This window comes from Dermacentor albipictus, chromosome 7, assembly GCF_038994185.2.
Source record: "Dermacentor albipictus isolate Rhodes 1998 colony chromosome 7, USDA_Dalb.pri_finalv2, whole genome shotgun sequence".
In the NCBI taxonomy this organism is placed as follows: Eukaryota; Metazoa; Arthropoda; class Arachnida; order Ixodida; family Ixodidae; genus Dermacentor; species Dermacentor albipictus.
Window position 1 is genome coordinate 76,867,382 of NC_091827.1, and position 21,451 is coordinate 76,888,832.

Sequence of the window (21,451 nt, forward strand, 5' to 3'; positions counted from 1 at the left end):
AGTCTGAAGTGGTTGCCTTTGAGGTAGCTTCTCAAGTATCTCAAGGCTAACACCCACCGCCATTGCTTTCTTCTCCGTAGTTGCATAGTTTTTTTTGTGTCTTCGTAAAAGTGGAAGAGTAGTAACCTACGACCCTCAGCTCCTTTCCTTGGTGCTTTGTAGCATCACGCTGCTAGAGTATGGTGCTTACTCCATAGTAAGATGCGTCGGTATAGAGCTCAAAGGGCAGCTTGAAGTCAGGGAGCATTAATACAGGGTCTGATGAAATGATGCGGACAAGTTCAGTGTAGCTATTCTCACATTTTTCTGACCACGTGAACGGCACGCCCTTATGGGTCAGTGCGGTGAGACATTTGGTTGTTCTGGCATAGTCTCTTATGAATGCACGGAAATGGCCCGCTAGTCCCAAAAACACTCGGAGGGAATGAACATCATATGGTTTCACCATTTTCTTTATGCGGTGCACATTCTCTTCCTTGGTGCTTTTCGTTTCACCGTCAAACACTCTTCCATGAAAAACCACCTTATTGCAAAAGGTTAACCTTTTTCATGTTAATTTTAAGTCGTGTGGTGCTTAGTGCTTCAAATGGCGGGCCATTTCCGTGCATTCATAAGAGACTATGCCAGAAAAACCAAATGTCTCACCACACTGACCCAAAAGGGCGTGCCATTCATGTGGTCAGAATAATGTGAGAATAGCTGCACAGAGCTTGCCCGCATCATTTCATCAGACCCGGTGGCTCCTCGTAGTTTTCCCTTGTCCTGGAGTAGACAATGATATCATCCACACATACATTGCAAAATTTTCCAATGAATTTGCTCAGCGCTTCGTTCATCATCTTCAGGAACCACGACCCAGAATTCTTCCGGTCAAATGGTAGCCGAATATGCTCGTAGATGTCGGATGGTGTGACAAATGCCGTAAACTTATTAGTCTCTTCTTTCAGTGGCACTTGCCAGTACCCCTTGCATGAGTCTATACGTGAAAACCATTCGCATCCTCCAGTCTCGTCAATGATGCCATCTATCCTAGGCATCGGTTATGGAAAAAGATCGGTCTGCTTGTTTATCATTCGGTAATCAGGGCACAGACAGAATGATCAATCTTCCTTCGGTACAATGGTAATAGGGGAAGCAAAACAGGATGTCAATGGCCTAATCATACCTGCCTCTAACATGCCTTGAAGTTCTTCACTTAGCCATACTTTTTTGCGTGGCTCAGGCTATACTGTTTTTTTCTGACGACTGTGCTGTCGTGCAACAAGAACGGCAACTTAATCGTGGTTGTGGCTCCGGGACATGGCCCAATGCAAATTAGCTTCGGCAACTTCAGTGACACGTCTTCCGCGGGTGATGGCTTTTGTTGGTCGGGTTTTTTCCGTCAAACACATATCTTGCTCAAGTTGTTTAATAGTCACCTCGTCATTCCATAGTATGTTGATCTTCATGTTCTTCATATCATGTCGTGACAAAAGAAAGGCGAAGCTCACCGCTGACACGAAATGCGCTTCCACCTTGAACTTCTGCCCTTCAAACTCAAGTGCTGCTGTTGTCCATTTATGGTAATCCCGAGGAGAACCGTCGTAGCTAAACACACGAATAGGCTTTCCGGATATGTTGCTGGTTGACTCCACTATTGTTTCATTAATTAGGCTCACGGAAGCACCAGTGTCAATCAATGCTGACATGTTCCGGTTGTTTATAAGCATCGGCACTGTCATAACGCCTGATTTAACAAGGAACAAGGCTTCTTCAGCATATTGATGAGATTCTCTGGTGTTTGGTCTTTTGGAGGTACGGCTGTTTATGAAGTACCGAGCCTCACGTGGATTTGTCGCTTTGTCTAAAGTCATGACTCTTGTCTCTTTTGATGGAACATTAAAATCTCTCGTCATAACGTACGCTAGTGACTGACGCAGTTGGCCCATTGTGCTTGGCGACCTAGCTAGAACTAGTTTGTGGCACTCTCTTGCCATACCGTGTATAACGAGGGCGATAGCTGACGATTATGGAAGTTTCGGCTCGGCTGTACAAATTAAATGCCACTTTTGCAACACATACTCTCTGATGTTTATTGCTTTCTTTCTTTATATTGCGCCGTTATTCGCTGGACTATTTTGGGATGCTCGAGAGAAACTCTCCTTCCACTCATTCCATGATTCATTCAACTGTGAACTTAACCGAAGATCGTACGATTTTCGTGCGTTGCCACACAGAAATGCCCGCATGTCCTGTATGCGATCCTCGTCGGTCAACTATTGGTTCCGGGAGCAAGCATACTCATAAAAATGAAGTCACGTATGTACACCGCACGAATTTCCATCAAATATGTCGGGTTTTAAGGAAGGCAGTCCTCTCTTGCTTCCAGATGTTTACAGCGTAACAAGAAGTTGTACCAGCTGCTGCTGTTGCGTCATCTGGCATTTCTGAAGGTCAAGCAGTGCGTTCAGAACAGCTATATCAGTGTATGGCAGCGTTACAGCTGGCTGAGTTTAATGGGTCAAAATAGGTCCTTTAAAACGAGTTCCAGAGTGAGTGAGTGAGTGAGTGAGTGAGTAAGTGAGTGAGTGAGTGAGTGAGTGAGTGAGTGAGTGAGTGAGTGAGTGGTGTGAGTGAGTGAGTGAGTGAGTGAGTGAGTGAGTGAGTGAGTGAGTGAGTGAGTGAGTGAGTGAGTGAGTGAGTGAGTGAGTGAGTGAGTGAGTGAGTGAGTGAGTGAGTGAGTGAGTGAGTGAGTGAATGAAATAAGTTTATTTGGGTATATTTGGGTGATTTGGGAGCATTTGTATAAAGTATTTGAGGCAGAGTCGTCTTGTTTATTGTAGGCAGGAGTGGTACCTTTAGTGACGGGGTGGTCAGCCGTACACCCGGGGGCACTTGGAGCGCTCCATAGAAAATCAATCGTGGTTACATCCTCGAGTGGCCCGCCATGTCCGTCACTTGCTTTGTAGCCCTCGATGGTAGTTCGTCTCTTGTTGAACACGACGTTCATCTTCTTCTCCACAGGTTCCTGTTTCCGACTGTGCCAATGTAAATGTGTGGCGATCCACATCGCCAAGGGGGTAATCAGAGAGAAAAGAAGAGAATGAGGTTATCCGGAAAATGTAGCAATAAATGGGGTCTACCTGCAGTACCCTAGTGAAATCTTTACACACATTGCAAAAGTATCATAGAGAGGAAAAAGCTAGACTATATTGCACCTCAGTCGATCTCCACTGGTGGTATGAGGTAAGAGGTAATGCCTTCTATGTCGTCAAGGCTATCGTTATTATCATCAACATAACTTTGCCTCCTCTGCAAAAACCCCATTGAACCAAAACTGCATATCTAGGATAAACGAAATGTATAAACAGCTGTTTTAATCTTTCGGAATGCGTGTCTTGTAAGCATAAATTATAAGGACCTATAGACACTGTATAGGTATCTTTGGAAAGTCTAAAAACATCAGCAGCAGCAAGAAATCGACAGCAACGTTCCATCTCGCGAGCGCGTGAGAACGCGGTAGGTCAAAGAAGAAGAACTTCGCAGACGTTGCCTCCTTTCGTTCGTGTTCTGCTCCCTAAAGAAGCCGTGACAAGCAACTCTTTGCAAGGAGGAAAAGCAATTACCCGCGGTCTACCTCGAAGGATTAGCGCTCTCCTTAACGCGGATTCCGTGAGTGCGTCAGTTTGTAACTTGTAAGATTCTTTTCCCTTGTTGCGAGGTTTGATTGACCGAACGGGTGTTGGTGTTCATTCCCTGTCAGGTCAAGGTGTCAATAATCTCAAGGTGCGTGAATGGACTGCCCGAAGGCTATTCCTTTATCCTGTAAACATATTTAATTCCTCGGAAGTAGTCCTACTTTGTAAGCCTGGTCGCGCGCTGATTTTGTTCTACGACTCTAGTTGCGTAGTTCGACTATTTATCTTGTCGCCTTATTGCCTCCTTGAAGTGGTGTTGAGGGGACACGGAAGACGCTTAAAGGAATCGAGACATGTGTAGGACATGAACAGGAATCTTGAATTTATCCGTGGTTTGGCCATTGCGTCCATGTAATGGCTTCTTCTTGCATTCCATACTTGTCATTTCCTTGGTCATTTTATGACCAACGTAGAGAGACGAGGCTCTGCGCCTTACCGCCGCTAGAGGCGACACCAACGAGCGGTGAACAGAGCGTGAATCGGATTTTTTTACGAAAGCGTTCTTCGTGTACTGCGCTACTTAATGACAGTTTTATGGCGTTTAAACCCAATGACAATTGGGCTTACAGAGACTTTGCGGACAAAGTAAAGCGGAAAATCGCTCAGTGGAGGGATTTTCATCAATGACATCTACTTCGAGGGATCTCGTGCCATACTGCAGTGGTTGCCTACTTTTCCTTTCAAGGCAGATTTATTTTATTTATTTATTTATTTTCAAAATACTGCGGACATCTGTCCAAGCAGAAGGGGACTACATGAGCAAATAGAAAAAAAGCAAACATACAAATATATACAAGGGATACAGTCAACAAGATTCATCAAGTGGGTGGTTGTAACCAGTGCGAATTCCCAGGCAGGGCATTCCAACCATTGATTGTTTTCGGAAAAAAATGACTTTAGGTTTGTTCGTGCAAAGATCGCTTTTAAATACTGGCTGTATTACGTAAATGACAGAGCGAGTGATTTTAATAGTATCTCAGCCACAGAGCTGCACTAAAGTCTCATTTGCTCAGGCAATTATCCAGGAAGGACGAGAACGTTTACACATACGCATAACATACACAGAAGCACAGGCTTTTGTGCTTTAAACGTAGGTGGTATAGATACTGAGGACATCCCAGTGCAAAGACTCGGCTAGTTCGGATAGTGCTGGTATTTCCCCATCGACGCCATTTTAACTTTGTCGATAAACGGTGGCTTTCGCAGAACCCGGCAAGACTCGCACGGCGGCTTGAGCAGCATGGATAACAAGGCTAAGCCAACCGCAGGAAAGTCGTCCCGCAAGGCAATGTCTTCGAGAGGTATGTACATTGCATGCGCAGTAAAGTTCTTGCAGTGTGCCGCTGCTAACAAAATATACGTGTATTCGTGACTCAAACTTTCTTCAAAAGCCTCTCGTGGGGCGGTAGACATGTTCGATACAACATAGAATTCTGAGTCCTACTCCTAGGTGCATGTTAGAAAAGAGAAAAAATTGGGCAGCAATCATCGGTGATTGTCAATGTAAGCGAATAGCCGAACGCTTCCAAAAGCCCATTTGCTTTAATAAAGAATTATGCGCTTGACGTTGTGCATTTGGTGTAGTTAGGATATTCAGTTAGTATTCGTTGTTTATTCGGGAATTCCGCAGATTGCATGCAGAGTTGTTAACCAGCACATATTTAGCAGCTCAAATTGGTTTTTTACCACAGAAATTGGAGAGATCGTGATATTATGGAAACGTTCCACGCGAGGAAAAACAGACAATTGCGAATTATTTCCGTCTTTTCCTTTTTCAAACGTGAAATAGACTGGAGAGTGTATTAATAAAATGTAGGTTGTTCTCTTTCTCTACGCTTATATGTCTCTGTAATCCTGCAAACAAAATAAATGTCAAACAACTGGGCCGAATGACCACCTTGTTACAGACCAAGATAACGCGCATGTATTTACAGACGTTGTGCTAGCTCATCAGCTGCAAAGTTTAATATTAAGGAAAGGAAAGACAGTGCACCAACCAAAGTGGTTTGGTCTTAAGGGTTAGAAAGAAGACTTTCCGAGTAAAAACACGGATGCTCTGTTCACTAAGTACGCAGACCAAAGTAATGTGGTCTCAAAAAGACGAACAGCAGCAACAACAAAAACTTTGTGAGGCCCGATTCCGGCTGCACAAGCAATGCGTCAGCGATTCAAAAACGAAATACAGGTTGCAGAGAATAACTTTATATAACCGTGCCATGAAAGCAAATGAGTGTTGGCAATAACTATTTTCAAGCATAACTGCTTGTACGACGTGTAAATATCTGTATACGTACACATATTCAAAATTTCGCCACGCTTGTTTCATTTTAATGCGATTAGCTTTCTTAACCTGCTTCCCCAACTTTGGCGAGCTGTTGCTCCCTGATATCTAGCCCCTAAATGGTGGGTCTCGCTTACGAAACGAAAAATGAAATTTGATCACTTGACTGATGAAAGTGAGAACCCGTGCTTTTCTAGATGTCAATGACAATTAAACGTAACGCTTGAAAAAGGCCCCTGCTGAATAACGCCGTAGTTAGTTAGAAATCAAATATGCCTAAACCCATTTCCACAGCGCCAGTAGAACATAACTTGCTGCGGTTGGAAGGCCGTGTTTAGTTAATCTTTTTGTGGCGTTCCAAGGTGTAGTGACACTGTAGACTACAGCGGCGCTGGGGCCAGCGGATGTGTCAGTGCGATTAACATTTAGGCGAAAGATTCCCCGCTACAAAGTGTAAAAGTGACTTCAGCACCACGGTGGGTCGTCAAATTGTTTAAACAGTAATATAAATAACGTCAACAGTATTCGTGAGATGGGTCCTGCAGGAAATTATTTTTTTGCTGATCTGCTCCTTGTCGCTCCCATTCGGCGACATTATGCCCGTTGTCAGGGTAATACGTAATTGCCAACCTAGAAGCGCAATTTACCAATCTAGCACATCTTTTTATTTATTTGCGCCTTTTTAAGCTACCGTCGCAGTAACATAAATTAACTACGCAACACAAACCTGTATGTCCCTCCGGGTTTGGGGCGAGCTAAGCAGTTTCTTCTTTCAAGCGTAGCGTGCCTGTTCGTGCTTGATTGGTAGAAACTTGCAGCACCCATCGCGATGAATCAGTAGCTGTGCTGCTCCGTTGTTGAGCACGAGGTCGCATGTTCACCTCCGGGCCCTGGCGGCCCCATTTCGAAGGGAGCAGTTGCAAAAAAAAAAAAAACAGTAATAAGAAATTCCTGTAGCATGATTTTTGAGCACGTTAAAGAATCACAAGTAAACAAAGTTCTATAGTAGCCCTGCGTAAGGCGTCTTTTGTAGCGGCAGTGTAACTTTCAGACGTTAAACTCCTTGAATAGTCCAAAAGCAAGTCAAGGGCATTCAGGTATCCCTGCGTGTATGAATGCGAAAGCATTGTGACACCTTCCCGATTACGACTCATTTTACGAAACGTAATGATACCGTTTCACCATTGTCTTGTATCATTTCCTGCATCCCGTGCCTCGGCCTCGTTCGCGTACTTGTGTGGACGTCTGAACGAGCCGGGTGCAGCTACTGACTGTGAAGTCGAACTCGGAAGGTTCGTCAATCGAAGCGTACGACAGAACTTACAGAAGTCACGGCGCCGATTGAAAGCGATGCCATGCGCGGCGCCATGTATAAACCACTCAATATATAGACCGTTCTATATATCGACCGGTCTTATATAAGACCGGTCTATATATAAGACCGGTCCATATAAGACCTGTCCATATATAGACCGGTCTTATATATATATCGTTCTTATATAGAACGGTCTTACATATACCGGTCCATATGTAGACCTATCTCCCGCCTTGTGATTGAGGGCGAACTCCTCGGATGAAACCACTGCAATAAATGCTTTCAATTTCGTAAGGTAATTTTCAATATTCTGACTAGCTCGTATGGAAGCGTAACTATACCTGCACGAACGTTTAAATTCAAAGCTCTCGTTTCCCAGCCTCACCACGTTTCTAAGCTATAATTGCACTCTTTTTCTAGGTGTTTTAGCGGGTACCGAAAAGCCCATGTTAACTCCCTAATGCTGAAACAACCCTTCTACATCAGGAAAAATTAGGACAACCTATTTACCTTTCTTTCGATCCATTTAGAGTACAAATGTACAAAAAATGCAGAATGAAATAATATTTTTGTAAACTACTATATTAGTGTAGTAATTCATTATTAATAATTTGTACTCTAAATAATCTACAACAAAATCTAAGCCACAAGCAATGAGATTGGGCAAGGAAACCTACTAACTATCACTGCCGTAGTAATTGAACGATGGCATTGTCAGAATTCCCTCTAAAAAGACTTTTGCACGAACATCGATGACCCGCTCGCGTTTTCTGCGCAGGTATGGAGTCTTATTTAATGGGAGCGTGCATTTTCCTGATGCGAAATGTGGTTCTAACTGTAGGATTGCTGTTAAACCGCACAGGCCGTGGCACAGAGGGCAAGGCTGGCGGCGCTGGAGGACTCGGTGCCAAAGCAGGCTCGAACGGCCCAGGCACACGGCCTACCCCAGGACAGAGAAAGAACGTCGCGGAAGACCTCACCCAGCAGGAGACGGCCCCCAAGACCCCTATTAGCGTAGGCTTACAACGTTTATTTTCTCGCCTCCTTTAAACCCGCCGCGGTAGCATATTGTTACGTAAGAAGACGCAAGAGAAAGTCCGCGACGTCAGTGGCGCAACTGGTAGGGAGAGCCCGCGTGATAGCCTATCGGGTGACGTAATCAGTTGCGACGGCTACTCATTTGTTCCCAAAGGATGACGTGGGAAAGGGACCGAGGAGGTCTAATCCAATGCGTGATAACGGTTCCACAGGGATGGTGGTTGGCTGGCGATGAGCGGGAGGTAGCATCTGAGGTGTTTTCCGACGCTGACAGGGATCACACGCAGCAACATAGCGTCGGACGGAGCGAGCGAGACCAGGCCAATAGAAGCGGCGGCGGACGCGGTCGTACATGCGGGTTCCCCTAAGATGTCCTGCAGTGGGTGCGTCATGCATCTCAAACAGCACAGTCTGTCGTAGATGTTTTGGCACGACAAGAAGAAGAGCAGAGCCGTCAGGGAGGAAGTTCCTTCGATACAGAATGCCCCCCTGGAGGACATATCGGCGAACGGCTGCGTCGCTAGGTGTTGAGCGCAGACGCTCGATGAGTGCTCGCAGCGATAGGTCTCGGTAAAGCTCATCGGTGATGTTAGCGAAGGGAGACACAGAGAAAGTGCCGTTGGCGCTACTACTGTCAGCGTCGTCAGGCTCGTCTACCGGCTAGCGAGAGAGGGAGTCAGAATCCTTGTGTCGGTCTTTGTGACGGACTTCCGACGGCCAGATTTATAGGTGACAGTATACGAATATTCTTGGAGGCGTAAGACCCAGTGACCAAGTCTTCCTGTAGGATCTTTCAGTGAGCATAACCAGCAAAACGCGTGATGGTCTGTGACAACGGAAAAGGGTGGGCCATATAAGTATGGGCGGAATTTCGCAACCGCCCAAACTAGGGCCAGACACTCACGCGCAGTGATGGAATAGTTGCGCTCGGAGGGTGAGAGGCGCCTGCTGGCGTAAGCGATAACACGGTCGTTGCCACGCTGGTGCCAGTACTGCGCCAATTGCGTGACCGCTGGCATCAGTGCGGACTTCGGTAGGCGCAGAAGGATCGAAATGGGCCAGAACGGGAGGCATTGTGAGACAGTCGATTAGATGCGAGAATGCAGAAGCCTCGTTATCGCCCCACTGGAAAGGGGCGTCATTATTCAAAAGCTCGGTTAGTGGTCGTGCTATGGCCGCGAAATTTTTCACGAAACGGCGGAAGTACGAACAAAGGCCGACGAAGCTGCACACATCCTTGACATAATTCGGAACAGGGAACTGCATAACACCATGGATCTTGCCTGGGTCCGGTTGCACTCCGTTTGCGTCAACGAGATGCCCAAGGAGGGTAATCTGGCGACGGCCGAATTGGCACTTCGTTGCGTTCGGTTGCAGACCGGCTCGACGAAGAACGTCCAGGACTGCCGAGAGGCGCTCGAGGTGCGTAGCGAACGTTGGGGAGAATACTCTAACGTCGTCCAAGTAGCACAGGCACGTGGACTATTTGAAACCATGAAGAAGGGAGTCCATCATGCGTTCAAAAGTGGCAGGAGCGTTACATAGACCGAATGGCATCACTTTTAATTGATAAAGACCGTCGGGTGTGAGAGAAGCAGTCTTCTCGCGGTCGACATTGTCCACGGCAATCTGCCAGTAGCCGGAGCGAAGGTCAATAGAGGAGAAGTAGCGACCACCGTGGACGCAGTGAATGGCGTCATCAATCCGAGGTAGGGGATACACGTCCTTTTTGGTAACCCTGTTAAGGTGCCGATAATCCACGCAAAAGCGCCATGAGCCATCCTTCTTTTTTACCAGTACAACAGGTGACGCCCATGGACTACATGACGGTTCTATGATGTTCTTGGCAAGCATTTTGCGAACTTCTGCGTGAATAACTTGACGCTCAGCCGGTGACACTCGATACGGGCGGCGATGAATATGAGGGGCATCGCCGGTATTAATGCGATGTTTAACAGCTGTTGTTTGGGCGATCGTTGAAGTACGATCGTTGAAGTAAAAAATATCGTGGTAGGAAAACAGAACGCAGAAGAGCTCACGAGCGTGCTCGGACGGCATGTCGGGCGTAATCATTTTCTGTAAATCGGTGATGGTACAAGCTGTCGACTGCGATGGTAGAGGAGGATCGGCTCAATTGTCGTCTACTGCAATAGATGCCATTGAGTGACCATCGAATGAGCAAAGCTGGGTCAGAGACATCCCGCGTGGCAGCACTTGTGTCGTCAAGCCAGAATTGACCACTGGCAGGCAGACGCAATTCGCCGTAATAGATAAAACGGTATGAGGTACTGTGATCCTGTGTGTAAGTAGGACGTCTTGCATAGGAGCCGCGATGTAGTGACCATCGGGCACTGGTGAGGATGACACTAAGTCAGCGTAAGTCAGTGCCGACGGGGGCAAACGAAGTCGACGGAACTGAGGCGACTGGGGTGCGGTTCAGCGGGATCCAGAACAGGCAGGTCAAGGCGGGGAGTGCTGACGGAACAATCGATGAGAGCAGCATGTGTGGAGAGGAAGTCTAAGCCGAGGATGATGTCGTGGAGACAGTGGGCGATGACTGTGAATAGCAAGATTGTAGAGCGATCGGCGAAGGAGACACGGGCGGCACACATACCAATTACGGGGCTGTTCCGCCATCGGCGACACGAACAGGCGTCGTGGCGGGTGTGATTATTTTCTTGAGCCGGTTACGAAGGTCAGCGCTCATTACCGACAAATGTGCTCCAGTGTCTATAAGGGCAGATACAGAAACACCGTTGACTTGCACGTCAAGAAGGTTCAGATGAGTGGGAAACGTCAGTAGAGGATTTGGCGGCGTAGGGAGCAATGCAGCGTCACCTCAAGGCGCTGCATCGTCTAGTTTTCCGGCTGGGAGCGGCGTCCGAAGGGAGTCGGCGAAAAGGAGTGACGGGTCTGGAGAGAGCGAGATTGTCGTCGTTGGGGCGAAGGTGAACGAGAATAGGGTCGGTTCGGCGCAGGAGAATTAGTGGCGGCATTATCGGAGCGTGCGGCATATAGGGTCGAGAAGGGCCACCTGAGCGGCGAGAGTAGGCAGTATAAGCAGACCGGTTCGGGGAAGTCCAGCGACTGCGACAGTGCCGAGAAATGTGCCCGATTCGACGGCAGTGAAAACAGATGGGCTTGTCGTCAGCAGTGCGCCGTTCAGATGGGTTACAGAAACGAGGTGGGTAAGAAGATGCGGGACGGGGCGGAATTGAAGAAGCCGGGTGGGTATCAGGGTGATGGGCCGAGCAGAGGGTGTGAAGACCCATGTTTTCGAACTCCTGGCGGACAACTGCCTGGATAAGGGAAACCGTGACTGCAGGTGCGTTGGTGGGGCTGGAGCCGAAGGCAGCCGGATAGGCGGTCTCAACCTCACGCCGGACGATCCTGGTAATATCGCCAGTGTTGTTGGGACGAGCAGCGTCGGCACAGGAAGATATCACTGGCGTGTTGGGAAAACGGGAAACTGCTGGTCGATACTTCGTCTTTTAGCGAGTTCCAGGCGGCGGCACTCTTTTTATAACTGCATCCACCGTCGCGACGTTGTTGAATACGAGCAAGTTCAAGGCATCATCGGCAATGCCTTTGAGGATGTGGGATACCTTGTCTGTCTCAGTCATGTGTGCGTCAACTTTGCGGCATAGGGCCAAGACGTCCTGAATGTACGTGACATAGGGCTCTGTTGACGTCTGCACACGGCCGGAAAGCGCCTTCTGGGCGGCAGGTTGGTGACCGTAGGGGTTGCCGAACAAGTCTCGGAGCTTTTGCTTGAGCGAATCCCAACTGGTGAGCTCATCTTCGTGCGTCCGAAACCAAACTCGAGGTGCACGTGCCACCGAGGTAAAAGTCTACGTTGGCGAGCATGATAGTAGGGTCCCACCGGTTATTGCGGCTGACGTGTTCGTAAAGGTTGATCCACTCATCGACGTCTTCCCCATCTTTGCCAGAGAATATGCCAGGATCACTGGGAGCGGGGAGAGTGATGTAGGTCGTCGAAGTGGCAGCAGCTGTCGGAGCCGGCGGAGTCGAGTTGTCCTCGCCGAAAGCCCTGAAGGAAGGCTCAACGTAGCGTCCACTGCGAAGCTCCGTGACGAGGTACAGGGAACGTCCACCTCCACTAGATATGTTACGTGAGAAGACGCAGATGAAAAGCTATATGCCAGTATACTTACAGCGTAATGTGCCGCACTTGGCCAAGAGGCAACAGCCCGCGCTAGCCTCCCATCGTCGTCGTCGTCTTCTCACTGCTCGCCTCTTCATCATTGTAAACACTGTTCCGTAGCAATATAGTAGCTATGACATTGCCCTGCTGAGCTATAGGTCGCAGGTTCGATCCCCGGTTGGTGCGGCTGCATTTGGATGGCGTCGAATTTTAAAGGAAACGAGAAAAAAGTTATCCGACGATTACGATACTCCCTAATGCGAAATTTGAGCGCAGCTCTATACGTGTTTCCATTTCGCGATATTTTTAAGCAAAGAATTTGAGAGAGACATGTAGCAGAGTCGGTAATGGTCGAAAATCTGATCTGCGGATCAAGCGAGCCGGCGTTTATACATGACTCGTCAAAGGTTCCAGTGTGATCGCTGGTGCCGCATGGCTTCCAGAAAGTACTATACAATTCGCATAGCGCATACAATCAGATTAAGAAACAATCTCACACAATAACAACCAAAACAAGCGCGAACGAGACCGACCCAACAGAACCAAACAGGCGCGGGCGAGAGCTTTGGCGCGAGCAGACGATAGTACGAAACGAGCGGATCGGCTGAGACCAGACACGAGTGCGCATCGAGCCGTAAGGAGGGTCCGCATGACACCAGCATCGCGCGCGCACGTCACTGAAGGGGCCGCTCTCATTGGTCTCCGCCATTCGCGGCTCGCGTCCTTCGTCTCCCACTCCAGCGAAGGGGGGCGGAGCTGGTTACGAGGCCGACGCCGACGACGACGCGAAACCCAGGAACGGACGCCAAAGAGCTGCGCTCTAAAAAAACGCTCGTGTTATTTTATTTAGCTGCACATTACAGGACACGAGGTGGTCAAAATTCACATTGGCTATACGCCACCACGGCGTGTCTCTGAAATCAGATAGAGGTTGTGGCACCTAAAATTTAATTTATAGTTTAAAGCTCTTTTTTTGTTAGCTTTTGGGGTTCCCCGTGCCACAAATCCGGACAATAGACAGTTAAAGCATGGCGGGGATGATTAATCCTAGGGACATCTAGACTGCTATAAGCCAATACTTAGATGCGAGGCCCAGCGCTGCTAGTGACGTTTCGCGACGCTGTGTTGGATGAAAGAAGCCATGGTTGCAGCAAGCTTGAACTTCGCACATACGCAGAAACAAACAAGCGCCTAGTAACCTGAGAGATTGGGCTAGTTTCTGTATGAGCCAAAATCTGGCAGTGCAACTTTGGGCGAGTACATAAACGGAAGAACAGACTAGGTAGTATAGGTCACAGGAAGTCTTGTTTTCGTTGGTATTTTATCTGCGTTGCTAACGCTTGCTTATTTTTCCTTTGTTCATTGCTTCCATTTCACGAAGTCTATTTCTAGTTTGTAATTAAGATCGCCACTTGGACTTCAACGCTTGCCCCTGTCTCTTTATTCTCTCTATTCGGCTTCTGTTCTCGTCCGAGTCGCGCTGTTACATTTTGAAAGATTTACGTCGCGTTTAATCCTATCGCGATCAAATTGTCAGCAAAGGAGCGCAGACATTTATCACTAATGAACCTCCATTCCGCTTATCTGCTAGTGTTACCGAGTTTGGCGATGACATAATCAGCATGACGGTTTTTGCGCGCATTTTCTTCTTCAAATAGAGGAGCCGTGTAGCACAAGAAGGCGCGTATTTCGAGGAAGGTGTGGCGTTGCTCACAGTGTCTCACGATGGCGCCACGAGCTGTTCTTGCTTCAGACTCCTAGATAAGTTTCAATGTTGCGTCAATTTTCCCTTTCCTGCCACCCATGTCTTCTCACTCTCATCAGACATAGCGCGCCACTAGCGCGTCCAAAAGGTTCCTAACCTCTCAACACGTGTGCAACAACAAACACGTTCTAGCTTGTACCGTACTACATTTATTATCTGTAGTTGTTTGAAACTCGTATTCCGTGCCGTGAATATTTATTCATGCGTCCTCATCAACCTAATCCCCAGCCTATTCTAATGTTCACCGGAGCATGAAGGTCTCACCCAGCAATCTCAAACTGCCCGCACCTTGCGCTAGCTGATTCCTATCAGTTTGCACCTGCGAATTTCGTGATTTCATCACCCCGCATAATTTTATGCCGTCCTCGACTGCACTCACCTTCCCTTGGCATCTGTTCTGTAACTCTAATGGTCTGCCAGTTATCTACCTTACTCATAAAATGGCCTGTCCAGCTCCATTTGTCTTTTCTCTTAATGTCGACTAGAATATCAGCTATCCCTGTTTGATTTCTGATCGGTACCACTCTCTTCCTGTCTCTTAAGCTACGGTTAAAAAGTTATTTCATCGCTCATAGCGTGCTCCTTTACATGTTCTGAGGCTTCTTTGTCAGCGCATAAGTTCCTGTCCCATATGTTAACACCGGTAGAATGTAATACGATTGTACACTTTTCATTGAAAATGGTAAGCTCCCAGTTAGGATTTGGTAATTCCTGCTGTATGCACTCAAATCCATTTTTATTCTTCTGTAAATTTCCTTCTAACGATCAGGGTCTCCTGTGAGTAATCGACGTACATAAACGCAGTCCTGTAGTGACTTCAGTGGCTGACTGGCCGGCCTGAATTCTCGTTCCCTTACCAGGCTATTGAACATTACGTTTAGCTTCTGCCTATTAATATTCAACCCTATTCTTGCACTTTCATGGTCAAGATCCCCGATCATTTGCTGCAATTGGTCCGCTGCGGTATTGCTGAACACCGCAATGTCATCTGCTAACCGAAGGTTGTTTCAGTATTCGCCGTTGTTCCTGACTCCGAATCCTTCCGAGTCTAATATCTCGAATCTCGCTCCTAAGCATGCTGTGAATAGACCTGGAGAGATTGTGCCCTTTTGGCTTATACCCTTTCTCGATAAGTAATTTTCTCCTTTTCTTGCGGAGAAGCAAGGTAGGTGTGGAATCTTGTTAGATGTTTGCCGAGATATTTACGCCTTTATTTCGCAATTTCTCCATGACTGCTGACATTTCTACTCAAAGAAGTGCCTTTTCACAATGTAGTAAAGCCATATGGAGAGGTTGATAGTACTCCGCAAATTTCTCAGTTGCCTCAGTGAGGACATGGAGGTGAGCCATTGTAGAATATCTCTTAGCCAGCATGTTTTTGTTTTGTTTATTTGACGTCACGTGTTACCTTGATTTATTGGAAATTATATTGGTGAATATTTTCTATAATACTGAAAGCAATCTAATGGGCCTATAATCCTTTGACGTCTCCCTCCTTATGGATTAGTATAATGTTGTCATTCTTCCGGCGCTCTGGTATGCTTGACGTCTTGGGGCATTGGTATAAAGGGCGGCAATTTTCAAAGCGTAATATACCCGCGTCTTTGATTAAACTGACTGTTATTCCATCTTCTCCGGCCACTTTTCTTCGGGGCAGGTCTTGCAAGGCATGTCTTGCAAAGCCCGTGTAACTTCATCGCTAGTTATACAAGGAGCCTCTGTATCCCGTTCATCACTACTTACAACGAAGGTTGCTCGGCTGGCTACTGTACAGTTCTGTACAGAAGTCTTCTACTACGTTACTATATCTTCAAAATTACTGATGACATTGCCCTGCTTATCTTCCACTGCATACATCTTGCTCGGTTATATGCGTATGTTGGCGCAAGCCATACTACGCGCAAAAATACCTTGGAACCTTTTGCATGTCACGAGACCACCATAAGCCAATCGCACATCGAAAATGGCGGAGAGAGCGAGGATGAGGGGGGAGCATGTCTGGGGACCCTACTTTCGCTTAGACTCCCTTCATAAAAACCCATGCTCAATTTCGCTCTGCTTTAGAACGGTGACAACTCCGTAATTTCGCCGCTGTTTGCCATCATCCTGGGCAGGAAGACATTTCTATTCCCAATTGGCCTACGGAAGGCGCGTCGCATTAGTATCACTATTATTAACCGCGGACAGGTGCCGGAAATGGCTGGCGATCATTCCGATTACTTTATTTAGTTTTGTGGCAGTGCCGCGCAGGGAACCTGCATACGCCTTCAACATACCGGTGTGTTGCCTCTTTCTTTCATTTGAAAACATTAAGTTTGTTTCTTTACAGTTGCAGGTTACACGAGACACAGATAGCAACAAAATCGGGCGCATGGTGGCTTGCGTTTGGCAGCATCATCTCGTATCAAGAACGTGAATTAGGCCTTGTTACTCCTGCCACGTTGCTTGTAAGAAATTTATGAGAAACCAACACCGGTGCTTGCTGTCCAAGAATAAGTTTAGACCGCTTTGGACTGTGACTAGTTGTAGTACCACGTCGAACTATGTTGTATGGGTAAGGCTCTTACCAACAGGCCGTACCCGTACCGGTACATGAGGAGTCACTTCCTCAAGGCACAGTTCCGTATCCAGTGCAGCGTCTGCGATCGCCCTCTGGAGGCGCAGCGTCTTAAAGGATGTCTCAAAATGTTAGCTGCTGAGAGGAAAGAATGCGGCAATGCGCCACCATACCTTTGTGCGATACTGTACCATCTTGCGGTTCCTGCCGCTCTGTTAAATGTCACTTTCTTCGGTGTCGACCCACAAAAACGATTTGACGCGGTTGGTTACCCAAGAAAGGTAAATGTTCTTGGTATGTTTAACTACATGGTAAATGTGTAATGTGAAGCACTTACATATACATTTTTTGTGTGTGCGGCTGTGTGCAGTGGCTATTCAAGAAATGGGATTATACTTGCATGACGCCAATGATCGTGGGCACTGTAGCCTACCTCGGCTTCTTCTGTCGTCGGGTTTCTTCTACACTCCAGTTATAGTCCTCGAAGCTTCTTGGCAAACCACCATTTTAATTCTAAAAATCGTCAAACTTGGAGGAAAGGTTTGCCCAGCATTGAGCGGGAAGTGTCATGTGCTTTTTCAAAGGCTGACCCCGCCCTAAAAACGGAAAGTATGCTCGAGTATGAAGGCTGCTTGCTCTCAATTTATAGCTGGACCCCACAACAGGCAATGCTGAATATGGCGGCGTTCACGTGGATAGCTTTGTAACCGGCATTTGAATCTTAAAAATGTTTAAGCACGACAGGGTGCCTTGCCACGAGCCACCATCGACGCGTACATTCGTGGAGAAATGAAACGCCAACGGAAAACGATGAAGTAGCAGACGGCGAAATCATCAATTGAGGGTTCAATTCCACACCGCTACACGTCTCTGGTCCGCAAATATGACGTCAGATACAAAAAGCCGAATAACGCGTGCTTTAATCAACCAACCACTTTGACTATGTAGCTATGACGTCACGCGGCTGAACACGAGGTCGCTGGTTCGATTGCCGGCCGTGGCGGCCGCATTTTCGCGGGGTCGGAATGCGAAAAACTCGTCAAATGACGGAGGCGGGAACAACTGCACGCGATAAATTTAGCGCTGCCCGTTTATGTTTCATTTGTACCGACTTTCATGCAGTACTTTTTTTTTCGGCTGTGACACAAGTGTTCGGGAGCCTCATGGATTTTCAGTCAGTTTATTTACATTATGTGGGAAATGCCGTCTGTAGTTCAGTGTAGAACATGGTGGCACCAGGTGGGCTCCTTATCAATATGTGTAATCAAACCTGATTACAGCGAAGTATACCGAAGGTTGGATCAAGTAATTCGATAAGTCGGAAGACGTATACAACGAACGGTTATGACGAGAAGCTTCGCGCCCTTGCCGAAATGCTCTGTTTTCGCTATTGCGTTATGCGCCATATTGCACACTACACTTGGTTACACCCGAACATGCTGCCAAGCATCCTGGCCCACACGATAAAAAAAAAGTTAGAAAAGCATATGCAAAAAAAAACAAGATTATCTTATGCGGGTGAATATACTAGGTAGGGGATGTCAAAATTTTGGTTGATCGAATGTGTTTTGTTTGAAGGAATTCATTTTGCACAAATATGTCACTAGTTAAGGGTCACGTACTATGTAACCGTATGTAACCGGGTTTCAAGTGCATATGACAAATCTGCTACGTTCCCATCCATGTTTTAGCTAACTCATGCCGGGGAAGCCTTAACAGATCGAAGTGTCCGCTAGGGAAATTCGAGCATCTTAGTAGTTCTTGCTTTCCTCTTGTGCAACTCGGGGCATATTTTACTATGAACTAAAGTAATTAGTTACCGAAAATTAATTAGCAGTTTTACAGTATTGCTTTAAACGCAAAATTTTCAGCGGAGAAGTTGTTAGAGCCCCTTTTGAGAAATATCCAAATAATTACTTTTTGTGAGGATAGCTGCTGTGGATTTAATTTTTTCTTGGCTGCAAATAAAGTGCGTAAGATTCGAAGATGTACCACGTGACTACGCGCTTGCGCGCAGCGACATTGGGGATCTCAAACAGGCTGCCAACGAATGTTCGAAGCAGCACGCAGACCGAACGCAAGAATAGGCTCCAGAAAAAAAAATCAAACAAAAAACGGTAGTCGATGGCCACCCCTGACATCCTCGATATTTCGCCATCCACAGCCAGAACAACCTGGTCCGTTACGCTTTCTGTCAACAACAGCAAAACAAAACAAAAAAAGATTGAGGACCCATAGGCTTCGTCTTTAAGAGTTGGACGCGTTAGTATTCAAAGATCCCTGACTGCTTCTCACCCTTCCCGGCAACTGAAGCTTGTGTAACCGTAATGTTTACTGGGAAACGCTGGCGGCGGACGCTATGCATGCAGGCCAGCTTCATTTTTTTTGTGTGTGTGTGCAAATACCCCCTCCCCCCCCTCCACCTCCACTCCTACTAAGACAGGCTTCAAATGGCAGCTGGAGAACACCATCGCGTTAAAAGCGGTGTGCATTTGAGTTTCCGCGTAACAGAATTATCAATTCTCATATATTGTCAGTGGTGGTGACGTTGAATAACACAGTAGCAATACTCTGAACGAAACAACTAACTTTTACTGGGCGAACATGTGCCCACAAAACAGGCTACACTTATAGCACAACGATAGCGGCGAACACGGCCGGCGATCGTCGAAAATCTCATCAGCGGGTCAAGCGCGTCGGCTTTTATACAGCAGTCGTCGAATGTTCCAGACTAATCGTTCGGGCCCGCGTGCCTTCCACAAAGTTCTACACCATTCGCGTCACGCAATGAAATCAGATAACAAAAGGTTCGGCGACAACAGGCAGCCGGGTAGAAGCATCGATAACTTTCCAGAAACTTCGAATACGTACAGGCGCGTCCCGCGCTGTGCGACAACACCTGTCAGGCCGCGAAACGCGGCCGCCCGATAAAGATAAGTACAAGTGTCAATGCTCCCCTCTTAAAAAGCATCGACCCGATGCTGCAAACAAACGAAAGTAATAAACAAAACCACTCGTAGCAAAGAAAAGAACAAAAATAAGGAAGTTCGTCAGCGTCCGTAAAAGCGTTTAAGGCGCACCACGTGGACAACTTCAGATCGTGCGCGGCGCCGCTGTGAATGCGAAATGCCGTCATGCACGACTTCATAGTCCAGAGCGCCGATGCGTCGGATAACCTTGTAGGGTCCAAAATAGCGTCGGAGTAGTTTCTCACTAAGTCCTCGTCGGCGTATCTGGGTCCATACCCAAACACGGTCGCCGGGCTGGTACTCGACGGAGCGTCGTCGGAGGTTGTAGTGTCGGCTGTCTGTCTTCTGCTGGTTCTTGATCCGCAGGCGGGCGAGCTGTCGGGCTTCTTCGGCGTGCTGGAAATAGGTAGCGACGTCAAGATTTTCCTCGTCAGTGACGTGCGGCAGCATGGCATCGAGCGTCGTCGTCGGGTTCCTGCCGTAAACCAGCTTGAATGGCGTGATCTGCGAATGTTACGCAGATGTTAAGCGAATGTTACGTACGGCAGGACCGCATCCCACGTCTTGTGCTCGACGTCGACGTACATGGCAAGCATGTCGGCGAGGGTCTTCTTAAGGCGCTCCGTGAGACTATTCGTCTGCGGATGGTAAGCAGTTGTACTCCTGTGACTTGTCTGGCTGTATTGCAGAATGGCTTGGGTGAGCTCTGCTGTAAAAGCCGTTCCTCTGTCGGTGATGAGGACTTCTGGAGCACCATGCCGCAGCAGGATGTTCTCGACGAAAAATTTCGCCATATCGGCTGCGCTGCCTTTCGGTAGAGCTTTAGTTTCAGCGGAGCGGGTGAGATAGTCCGTCGCCACGACGATCCACTTATTTTCGGAAGCTGATGTCGGAAACGGTCCCAACAAGTCAATCCCGATCTGCTGAAAAGGTCGGCAAGGAAGCTTGATCGGCTGTAGTAATCCCACTGGCCTTGTCGGTGGTGTCTTGCGTCGCTGACAGTCGCGGCATGTCTTGACGTAACGGGCGACATCGGCGGTTAGGTGCGGCCAGTAATACCTTTCTTGTATCCTCGATAGTGTCCGGGAAAAACCGAGGTGCCCAGCGGTCGGATTGTGATGTAGGGCATGCAGTACTTCTGGACGCAGCGCCGACGGAACAAGAAGAAGGTAGTTGGCGCGGACTGGTGAGAAGTTCTTCTTCACGAGTAGGTTGTTTTGAAGCGTGAACGAAGATAATCCACGCTTCAATGCCCTAGGGACAACGTCGGTCTGCCCTTCTAAATACTCGACTAGGGCGTTTAGCTCCGGGTCTCCTCGTTGCTGTTCGGCGAAGTCCTCCGCGCTTATTATTCCAAGGAAGGCGTCGTCATCCTCGTCATCCTGCGGCGGCGGGTCAATGGGGGCGCGTGATGGGCAATCTCCATCTGAGTGTTTTCGTCCGGGCTTGTTTGTTAGAGTGATGTCGTATTCTTGTAGCCTGAGGCTCCACCGTGCCAGCCGTCCTGAAGGGTCTTTTAAGCTAGCTAGCCAACACAACGCTTGATGATCGCTGACCACTTTGAATGGCCTGCCATATAGGTAAGGGCGAAATTTCGCTGTGGTCCAAACGATGGCGAGGCACTCCTTTTCAGTTGTAGAATAATTGCTCTCCGCTTTTGACAACAATCGGCTAGCGTAAGCTA

At 47.7% G+C, this 21,451-nt stretch overlaps 1 protein-coding gene across 12 annotated transcripts in view; it reads left to right on the top strand.

Moving 5' to 3' along the window:
• LOC135899078 (uncharacterized) overlaps window positions 1–21,451 on the top strand; it is a 155,162-nt gene that overhangs the window by 67,441 nt on the left and 66,270 nt on the right. For 8 of the 12 annotated variants that reach the window (XM_065428327.1, XM_065428335.1, XM_065428334.1 and 5 more), the window contains exons 1-3: window positions 3,511–3,651; window positions 4,884–4,978; window positions 8,136–8,287. In XM_065428327.1, coding sequence (XP_065284399.1) covers window positions 4,918–4,978; window positions 8,136–8,287 — 213 coding nt within the window. In that variant the 5' untranslated portion in view covers window positions 3,511–3,651; window positions 4,884–4,917. Of the gene's footprint in view, window positions 1–3,510; window positions 3,766–4,883; window positions 4,979–8,135; window positions 8,288–21,451 lie in introns of those variants that run through there. The other 4 variants (XM_070522390.1, XM_065428328.2, XM_065428330.1 and 1 more) reach the window with 3 other exon arrangements.